Below are 11273 nucleotides of genomic sequence, written 5' to 3'. Positions count from 1 at the left end.
GATCTGACACATGCGTCACAAATCCCCCTGTGCTGCAATAATTCTCATTTGAAGCTCTCAAGTTTCTGAATGAGTAAAACAAGTTATCACCAATAAACTTCATATAATGAAGCAAAATAAAAAATTTACCTAGGCTGTTTCTTGTCAAAAGGTACATGAAGATCTAAATTCGCGATGAGCTTCTTTTCAATCGTATCAAGCTCTGATAGTAAGTTGTCAAAGTTCCAATCAGGTTGTGGATCCTCCGTCATTCCATTAATATGTGGTGGACATCGAAGTTCCAAATTAACGGCTCCCCTGAATTTTGACAACTCCATCATCCAGAGTGCGCGTCTCTCTTCTTCTTTCCAATAATAAAAAGAAACAAAATCTACAAGAAAGGAAAGAGAAGCTACATTTTCCCACAAGAAAAGATTTACTTTTGCAAACAAAAAGGTCGCTGGAGAAGACAAATGTCTGCACAGGTGAGACAGTCGGGGATGCCAGAGCTAGGAGGAGGAGGAGGAGAAGGCTAAATTGTTTCCCTGACATTAATCTAATTTATTTCTCAAACACGCACATGTAGGGGACCTTTTATTTTTAAATTTTTAATTTTTTTAAATTATTATATTTTTCAAGGTTGGTTAATAATGCTTTTTATGATTTATATAGATACATTGCTTGTAAGTATTATCACAAAAGTGATGCGTGGTATATTTCATTTTTCTAATTTTAATTTTTAAGCATGAAATGAGCCTTCACAATCTTTCCACGTTATATTTCTTGACGTGTTACCAAACATCAATCATACATGTCTTCTACTTTATTAAAAACGTAGAAAATGTGCTAAACAATTATACAAATAATTAATTGGAGTCGTTTCATTAATTAATTTAATTCTTAGACATATACGATGATGATTAACAAAGTTAAGTAGTTCTTTTGATGGGACCATTAGCAATATAAATATCATACATAACATGCATGCGCATGTAATCCACCCTCAGTACTCTTGATCCAAAAACATACCAACATGGGAAGGTTGAGATCCAATTTCCACCTATATTTTCTTTCTCCTCTACTATTAATCTTCTCATTGATCACCAGTGTTTTCACGGTGTCTCAGCCGCTCTCCACAGTTAATCACAAATCTTCTCATGGATCGACAAATGTATAATTTTGTCCATAGTTCAAGCTGTTCAAAGTTCCTGGTAAAATAAAGTAGGGAGAGAGAATCCATACTTACTGTTTTACACTTCTACTTCAGTTTCTAGTATTATATCATTCTATTCTTCAATTGTGGTCTCTTCCTGCTGTAATTCATTGTGGCTGACATATACTCATTTGTCGCTTGCAGGGGTCTATGAGACCGGTTTCAAGACTGCAAGGGAATGAAGCGATAATTTTCTCATTTTTTACACTCCCTACGACGTTGCCAATTGCCATAACTTAGTAATTTTGTTTATTGGAAAAATATGAATGTCAACACAAATAATGATGCAAAAAGTGTCATCTCCATTAACATTAATGTATCACAATTCTGAAGTTTCTTGGTTGTTTGACTGCCATCATAGAACCAAAAAAAAGAAGCCAAATCAGTTACGTTGCATGGAGCTGGAAGATGCTAGCAAAGTTTATTGTCAGCTCGATCTTGTAGGATTCAATCGAGTTGCCCAAATCGTTTCACATTGGCAATGATAAATTTTTATGCTGCAATACTTCATTTAGCTTAATAATAAGTTTGTCACAAAACTGTATATTGCTATTAAAATAGCAGCCACAATAAATATTATAACGAAAGAAAAGAAACAAGAGAGAAGTTAAAAACTTAAAGGTAAAAATTTGTGTGAGACGGTCTCACGGATCATATTTGTGAGACGGATCTCTTATTTGGATCACCCATAAAAAGTATTACTTTTTATGCTAAGAATATTACTTTTTATCGTGAATATGAGTAAGGTTGATCCGTCACGTGATACTCACTCAAACTTAAAAGCACAAAACCTTAAAATATGGCTAATTAGTATCAATTACTATATAATCTGAATGGTGTAGAGCGAACCATATAAAAAGAGAAATCAAATTCCTAGAACTGAGTGAGCATTGGAAGAATTAGCTCTGGGCTATGGAGGACACCAAGAGAATCCGACTGGTTTTCGAAGATGATGACATACTGAGCGAACCCCAGAAGTTAGAGGGCTTGAATCGGAGCTGGGTACTGTTGAAACCGCGCCAACACGTCACCGTTTCCGATGTTGCCTCGCATCTGCTCCAGGCTTTCCGGCTCCACCAATCTTGCCCTCATGGCCTTCTCCTTTCGGTAAATTGTTTTTTAAAAAAATCCCCACGCTTTGTTTATATATTTGTTTAATCCATGTATGCAATTCACGCTCAGGATTTATGGGATCGGCAGCTCACAAGTTTCTGCTTTTGATTTGACACCAGGAACGTGATCTTATGATTTACTTTTGCTCTTAATTGGTGTGGATGTCTACTGAAAAATCTTTTGGTTTGAAAGATTTTGCGCAAACCGAGCAAGAATGTGCTGTGTCTCTCTTGATTTTATTGTTTAGCGTAGTGTGTAGATGTGTATATTCCACTTCCTGCTATAGAGTTAATTCATACATGTAAAATTCTTTTACATGCATGCTTTTTTGGTTTGCCAAATAATTTAATAGCTCCGGCTTTGGTTTATGATAATTTTGTTGCGATTCATATATGCTTTTGTTTTTCCCTATTCTTTCCAAAATTCTTTCTATGTCCTTCAGGTTCTCCTGGTCGTTTTGTTGATTCGTTGCCTATATTTTTTAGTTTAAGTACTTTTTATCTTGGAAAAGAGTTAATTATTTTGATTCTGGATGTGACGCGGTAAGGAAACAGCTTACATCCAGCCGTTTTCTTCACAAGAATTGACCTTCCTTACTGAAAATGGTGATTATAATTAAGCTTAAAGAAACAAAATACTTCGTTTTATATTTGGTTTTTTAGTATTTCAATTATGAGTTTGAAATGACGCTCACATTTTATATGTAGAGGATATTTTTTACGATACTTTTTGGTCTCGTTGTTTCTTAATATTTCTTTCAGATGTCTGGCTTTGGGTTGCCATCATTTGAATCAACTTTCCTTTTGAATGATAATGAAATTATCAGGTTAGTTCAAAAGGTGGTTTGCAATCAGAAATGCAGAAGATATGATTATGATTTTTACTGTTGCATGTGTGGAATTAGAGTCAGGAAGAGGAGAGAAATTTTATCTATCAAGGGAAATGATAACGCTGATGCTTTTGAGGAACTGAGAGCCATGTAGAATCATTATGTGCCAAATGGTGTCTTGCTTTTGGCAAGTGAGGAATTTGAGAAAGAAAAAGGAGGTTCTGAGAGTGATGATGACCCTGAAGTTGAATATGACTAGGAAGATGAAAATGTTTTGGAAGATATGGAAGGTCCTTCTGGTGGAAATGCTGATCCAAGAAATCGAAAAAGGAAAGCATCAGTGAAACTCCAAGGCTCTAAGTACCTGCTCTTTCCCTTGCATTAATTTTACACAAACAGGCATGGCTTTAGTTCTGATCACACTCTTTACTCTTCATGGTTCTGTTGAAATTCATACACCTTCCTTTTCTTTTCAACATAGGAGGAAGAAACAGCGGGCTAAGGCCTCTCAGATTGTTGCTGACAATGTTCACATAGAAAAAATCGAAAACTCTCATCAGGGAGTCCTTACAATACAGAAAAGCCTTTCTCAAAAGGAGGAAAAAACTGATTATGATGCCAAAGATAACATGGAAAACAATGAGGAAAGTCCTGCCCCACTTGACAAGAGTGATTTGCCTGTGGATGGCATGAAGCGGTCAGTTAATCCATAGCCTTTTAAATTCCTAGAGTTTTTTTATTAAAGTTATTATATCAGACTAATTTTAAATCCCAAGTTCAGAATAGTCTCATCCTCTTTTCTTTTCCATTAACTTCGATGTACACAATCCATCTCTATCCGTAGCCTTATTGTTTATACCATCTCTTTTTTATAGAATTTCTCATATCTTTGTTCTGCTATAACATTTCTAGAAATGGTGAAGTTCAAAAGAATGACAAGGCAATTGAGGATACCAAAATTGCCTCAAAGGAAACTAAAAAGGTTATCTCCTATTAGCTGTAAAGTGATCTTTATTTCGTTATGTTGTAGCTTTTAGAGAACAAAGTGTTGAATGGTGTAGTTCTTCTATCTGGTTGGTACCAGTTGTTATGACTTATGATGATTCCAAGAGCACAGCATGATGATTCCTTCCAAGAATCATATAATTTAGGAGTTTTGTGTGAATAAAAAATCTGCTTCTCTCTTGAAAACCCCTTTCACTGAACCCAGCATGTACTTTTAGCTTTCCTTGATTCATTTCCTAATTGTTTCGATGTGAACTGTTCTGCACTTTCAATTTTCATCCTTGTGATTTATCTCTTAGGATGCATGATGCATGTGATTAAAATTTTATTTTTTGTGACCCAACTGCGATTTTGAATCGGTTCACCATCGACTATACTGCTTGATTGTGTTCTATTTTCCACGATAAGCCAGAATCTGAATGTATTTACTATGTGCATGTGCAGGTTCCAAGTAGAAGTGCCAGGCGGAAATATGCGAAAAGGGGATGGATGAGGGAAATGGCAAATATACAAAAGAAAAATGCAGTCTGCGAATCAGAGGGTCTTGTAAGCTGTCAAATACATAACTTAAGAGTTCACTTGTACCAGTAATTCAAAGTATGTTGGATATGACTGGCTTAATTTTGCAGCGAAATTGGAAAGAGGACCAAGCTAACGCTGAAAGGAAAAAGGTCGATGGCCAATCAAAAGGACTTGTAAGTGATCACACTTTTCTCGGCCCCCACCACTTTTTTGGTGTTAAAAACTGAGTGCCTCGATCTTACAGCAAAAGTGGAAAAAACACCAAGCGCTTTCTGAATGTAATATGGTGGATGGCCTACCAAAGGGATTGGTGAGTAGTCTTATTTACTTAATACTGACTTTGACAACCTTGCATGTCATTGGTATTAAAGTGAAGTCTTAAATGTGCAGCTATGTTGGAAGCAATCCCCTCAAAATAATCCTCTTAGTGGCAAAAAATGGCAACAGAATCAATCTAGTTGGCTTCATGAACATCCAAATCAAAATAATGATAGTGATGTACATGAGCACATCACTCGGATCAATGGTGATGTACACGAGCAGCCGACTCAAAATAATGATGATGCATGTGAACAGCCAACACATAATGATGAGGATGCTCATGAAATGCCAAATCAAAATGGAGACACAGCTAAGCAGTCGATTCTGGAAAGTGATGAGGAGCATGAAGTTGTTCCCATTGTAATAAGGCCAGGACATATCCGCTTTGAACCTTTTCAAAAAGGTCGCAATCTCTGTCTGTGAATATTTACTGTCTATATGTGTGGTGAGTTGTTGATTTTAATAAATTCTAAATCTTTGATTCCAACAATAAGGAATTAACAGAATCTTGGTTTACTGAAATTAATCATGGCTGACTGAAACATCATGGTCGCTGACCTTGTAAGGTATTTGGCGCATAGTGATGTTATGGTTTTTATTATAGCTTAACGCAATGAATAAGTTGATTTTCCTTCCTATTCCATTTTCGTGCACCTAATCTACTGATTTGCCAGTGGAAGAAATTGTAGAACACTGTTATGTGACTGCTCCTGAGGACAAATTTATAATATTCTTTAAGGTCATTCTATTTCTATTTTTACCATGCCATATTTCTCTGAATATATGATGCCTGAATTTTATTTTTCAGCAGAACAAGATGTCCAGCCAACTTTGGTATGTCTTCTAGATTTTTCGCATCCCTTCTTGATTTGCAGTCACGTATTGTGAAAAGATTTCTATAGTGTATTGGTTTCATTAACAACTCCTTGCGACCACCATTCCGCAATTTGGTGCCCTAGGTGTTCCTCTGGTTCTAGCAGGTGTACTCAAGCTTTTTTTTTGGGGGAGGGGGTGGGGGGATTGGGGGTTGTGAATGAGCAATTCTAAATTTTTGGGCCTTTATCAGAGCTCATGAATTTTCAAACTTGAACTCAAGCTTGATCTGCTTTGAATTTAGTTCAAATAAGGCTTCACATTATTATATTACAATAATATTCAATATTAATAAAAGTCAATATTAATAAAGGGCCCAGGAGTTGGCTCACGAGCTTCAAATGATCAGGGAAAAGCTCAAGCTCGGCAATATTCAAACTTCAGCTATCTCAAACACCTATTCAGGTTATTGGATAATGCCAACAAGGAATAACATTTTGCTACAATCTAAAATTGGCCTTATAAGCTCTCAAATACAGTGAAATTAAATATCGAATGTTTGAGGATCACATTGTCCCATTAATGTAAATGGAAACAAATATTTTACCAAAAAATCATTCTTTTAGACACTTAAAACATTTGTGGTTTACTTGTTGGAAATGATCCGTTGTAAAGCTAGGAAATGTGAGATCCATTCTTGTCTCAACCTCTTGTGAGGATGGTACAAGGCTTGGTTGAGATAAATAAGGGAGATCACGTATACATAGTATCCAGAAATTGCTTGTAAGTTATAACATTGGTGTAGCAGCCACCTTGTCTCCCCTCCTTTAGAATGAAAATGGCTTGATCTTTATAAATTTATGCTGTTTCAACAAGTTTCATTAAATACCTTAATCATTTGTATTCCATTTTTTTCCTAGAGATTGTGACACTCTTTTCTGAGCCACGTACTCTTGGTTTGCTGCTTTACAATTATGTTGATGCTTACCATTCAGAGTTTTGCACGTTCCCTTTTTAATTAAGTTGGGATTTTCTCTCAGGAAACCACCCAGTGGAATGGGATTACTAGCAAGAAGAAGGGCCAAAAATGGGGATTAGCCGATCCTCCATTTACTTCACGGAATGGCTATAAAAATCCAGACAATGACAATTCCAAAGTATTTGCAAATGAAACAAGGGAACAACCGATAGGAGAAATCGACTTTGTGAAGCTTCCTACTCTTCCTGGCATGCCTAAGGTTGATTCTCATTTCTCATTCTTTCGAGAATGATTATGATTCCTTGTCTCGTGTATTGAGTTCCTCTGTATTAATTATTATAGAGGCTAGATGGAATATGTTGCCTGATCTTTTAGCTGATAACATCTCACATGTGAAGAATCTAAAAGCATTTTTTCCCATTTTGCAGGAAGGTGATCTCCTTGCATATCGTATCCTGGAGTTATCGACAACCTGGACCCCAGAGATTTCAGCATATCGAGTAATGCTCAATTTTTTTGTGCATTTAGTAAATATTCCAAAATATCATATAACCACAATTCTTCTAACTGTTCTTTTACTTTTATCTAGGTTGGAAAAGTATCTTTTTACAATACTGAATCCAATCAGGCAATATTGGCACCAGCGTCAGATTATCCAATTGTTTCCAAGAAGGCGGATGAGGGTGGAGCTGAACCACTAGATAACTCTCTTTGTAAAGAAGATGGTTCGTTGGAGGTAAGCCTTTTGGATCTGGATTATTATTTTTTCCCTCCAGCCTACATTTTTTACAACTCTCAATAATTCTTTCTTGGATCATCCTTCACGCAGATTGATTTTTCATCACTTGTTGATGTCCGTATTATCAAGGATGGAAGTTTAGGTTCAATTAATGTAGATGCTAGTTTGGTGAGTGAGGGTCCTCTGGACAACAAAAAAGCTTCAAAACCAGGGTCATCTAGCCGCATCAATACACAAACAGAGATATCCGGCACAGGTATATACTACGGTTCATTTTTAAGGTTGAAGATCCAGTTAACTAGGGTTGAAGAGGTCTACTTAGCCACACTGTCATGTTTGTAGAGACTGGAGAACTAAACCAGAGTGAAGAAACAGTACCCCCTTCTGCAGGTATTTTTCTTTTCCGGCATTATAAATTTAGTTGCTGACTTGTGTGCTTCGATGATTTGACACTGGCTGGGTCTTTTCCTTTAGAAACTGGGGATTTGAACGTTTGGGACCAAATCAGTGAGGCCCTAGATGCCAAAAAGGAAAAAGTATCACAAGAAAGTAGTTGGGGCAAAACTAACAAGAAGCTTCAAGTAGTTGACAGAACAAGTTTTGTAAAGAATGCTAAAATGGTACAACCATCACAAGGAAATAGATGGAGGAAGAATGCCTCGAGGGTACAACAATTGGGGGAAATAGTCCTCAGAAACAGAGTTCAGCTCGTAAATCATAGTCCTATAAAGCTCTGAGAGGAAGTGCGCTTGGCCCAACAGTGGATATCCTAAGATCACGAGAGGAGATATGAGGATGAGTACTGTTTTTAATTTAAGCATCGGCTGGTCTCGACTTTTGTGGTCCATCTGCGATAAATAACCGAACACTTCTATATCATTCTCCATCTGCTTAAACACCTGAACGCTTTGGAGTTTTTTTGTGAATAACCATGGTGGCCACTCGTTGGATGGTATCTTTCTATTTCATGGGGAAATTTACGCGTATTTTTTACAAGGATTTCGATTCCACTCATAAGCTAAAAAAAGTATTAGTGTTTGTTTAAATTTCGTTAAACTAATATTCGGTTTGTGATTATAATTTATTATATTTTTGAAAGCATTAAATAACTCTCATATTAACAAAATTATTTGGCGTCAAATTCGATTCAATAAATGGACAATTTGAAAAACACGCGAGCTGAAAGGGACATAGTTGGGTACAGAAAGTGGACAAAGTTTACCGCACAAGACTAGAGGCGATTGCACAAATTAAGAATGTACCTAATAGGATTGAAATCATCCTGGAATTAAAAGATTATGGTCATATGTTTTTTAAAAACATATATAAAATACACTAGCACAATTTTTTTGCTTGTAATAGCTACTTTCAAATTATGGAATATTTTCTCTCTGTACAAAGTCTTGCACAAAAAAAAAAAAGAGGGATTCCCCCCTTACATCTCACAAGCAGAACGACGAACTCATCCTGCTTCGGGATGCCAATGCATCTGATAAGAGCAGCTGCACCCAGAATGAGACATCAACAATCCTTGCTTCCCATCTCATTCTCATATCCAACTAGAAACCATGATATCATTCGTTGTCTAACAAATGCAGGAGTTGATCGCTCACCTTCCAATTGTTTCTCATTTGGTGCAAATCTAGTCTCATTATAGCTAAAACAAATCATTATAACAATATCCCAAACGCGACAGACAATAATATTTTATATGGGAAACCTACAATTTCAATTCATCGATTTCGATAAAATGAATAAACTATGAATTAATACAAATTTATTTGATTTGAATTTAAATTAATCTACTAATTTATATTTAACTTAAAGTTTTGGCACAACAAATTAATTTTTTTCCGATATTTCTATAATCCGATATGGCAGTATCACATCCAAATTTCTTTTTTTTTTTAACAAAATAAATATAATGGTAGTTGACCAAAATTACGGTCAACTCGTCCATGTACATATATGATGCACATAATTATCTTGTAAAAAAAAGTTAGTTATGATTTTTGTTTTCTATTTTTCAAAAATTAATTGAATGCAAGTAAAATCCACGTACATTCTTTTTTATCGAAATTTCATCATCAGAAATTTTTTGGAAAGTCTTGGATAACAATAAGCTTTCGCCAATCTTGCGAGGAAAATCAAATTTTACATGTTATTTAATAACATGTCATCTCAAATTTTACGGTTTGTGCTACAAACAAATTGTGATTCGTTTTTGAATTTGGAGCTAAATTTTCTGTAATAATCAATGGGAAATACAAGCTCAGTTCCAAGAACATTTTCATCTTCATTTGATGATTGTGGCTACCATGCTTTGCACCACCATCAGTGTTGTACCCCACTGCACCACCATGCTCCGTCGACCCTTGCACCACAACGCCGGCTGGACAAGAAATTCTCAAGAATTGATGACAATTACCAAACTTTGGATCAGGTAATTAGGCCATCGTGTTGAATTGCACGAGGAATTCTTGTTCCATTTGATTGGTTTAGCTGTGTAAGGACAACTGAATGGTTATGCTAGCTTGTCTTAATTCATGTCACATCTATAAAAATTATGAAATTGCATATATAATTTATAAAAAAAAATGGCAACTTCTGCTCAAAAAAATTTAATTCAGCATTCTATTCCGAATAACTATCCACATCATCTCGATAAATGGAGTACCAAGTAATTATTTACTTTTTCTCAGATAACGGCTGCCCTCTCCCGATCGGGATTAGGGTCTTCCAATCTAATTGTTGGTATTGATTTCACAAAGAGTAATGAGTGGACAGGTTGTAAACTTCAAACATAAGTGTAAATTTTTCGACAAATTTTCCAGAAAAATTTATAGGATTATGCTAACTTTTGATGAAAACCAGGAGCCAAGTCTTTTAACCGGAATAGCTTGCATCATCTCGAGAATGTCCAAAATCCCTACGAACAAGCCATAACCATCATTGGGAAAACCCTGTCCTCTTTTGATGAAGATAACCTGATTCCATGTTTTGGATTTGGAGATGGTAAAGTTTCAAGAGGGATATATCTAATCAACAAGAAAACGATCATTTAGTTGTAATGACGGTCCAAATTTTTCTTGCAGCATCGGCACACGACCAACATGTCTTTAGTTTTTATCCGGACGAAAGGTTTTGTGAGGGATTCGAAGAGGTGCTAACCAGATACCGCCAGTTAGTTCCTCAGCTTCGTCTTTCAGGTACTCGCATCCACACGATTTTTGGCAGAGTAGAGCCAGTGAGCAAAGGAGAATTATTGCAGCAACTTGCCCACATACTTGGTTAGGGTTGCCTGATTGTCATGCTGTGAAACTATATCAATGAAGCTCAAACACAGTTTTGTTAGAGTAACTCAAATTCACATGTTTGCTAATAAGAAAAGATCGATCATTGTCGAATTTCAGCCAAGAAAAAATGACAAGAACGTTGGGGTTGGCGGCGTGTACTACTTCTGCTCTTTTCTGCATGTACCAGTCCATTACAAGCCCATCAAAATCAATATTTTTAAATTCATGATCAAGCCCCCCCCCCCTCCCCCCCCCAATGATTTTTGCCATGTTATCAACGTTGGGGTTGGCGAGATGTACTACTTCTACTCCATTTTGGAATTTGTTTTTTCCCCAACGGAAATATGGTAGATGTGACTGACATTTATATATGAAAAAAAAACTTATCGCGAATTTAGATCTTTCTGTAGTTTTTGACAAGAAGCAGCCTAGGTAAATTTTTTATTTTTCTTCATTATATGAAG

General features: G+C 36.1%; 1 protein-coding gene and 1 pseudogene across 1 annotated transcript; both read left to right on the top strand.

The window, feature by feature from the left end:
- Nucleotides 1-2042: 2042 nt before the first annotated feature.
- On the top strand, nt 2043-8476 carry LOC140821767 (coilin-like; annotated as a pseudogene).
- A 1294-nt stretch (nt 8477-9770) lies between these two features.
- LOC140822177 (E3 ubiquitin-protein ligase RGLG1-like) lies at nt 9771-10808 on the top strand. Its single transcript, XM_073182915.1, has 4 exons — nt 9771-9956; nt 10216-10300; nt 10388-10528; nt 10609-10808. Exons 1-4 carry the CDS (start codon nt 9771-9773, stop codon nt 10806-10808), a joined length of 612 nt encoding a protein of 203 aa, XP_073039016.1.
- Nucleotides 10809-11273: the final 465 nt, after the last annotated feature.

Source organism: Primulina eburnea, unplaced genomic scaffold (genome assembly GCF_022965805.1).
Source record: "Primulina eburnea isolate SZY01 unplaced genomic scaffold, ASM2296580v1 ctg739_ERROPOS11973397, whole genome shotgun sequence".
NCBI classification, from domain to species: Eukaryota; Viridiplantae; Streptophyta; class Magnoliopsida; order Lamiales; family Gesneriaceae; genus Primulina; species Primulina eburnea.
Note: the sequence above shows the minus strand (reverse complement) of the source record. Positions and strands in the feature narration are given on the sequence as shown.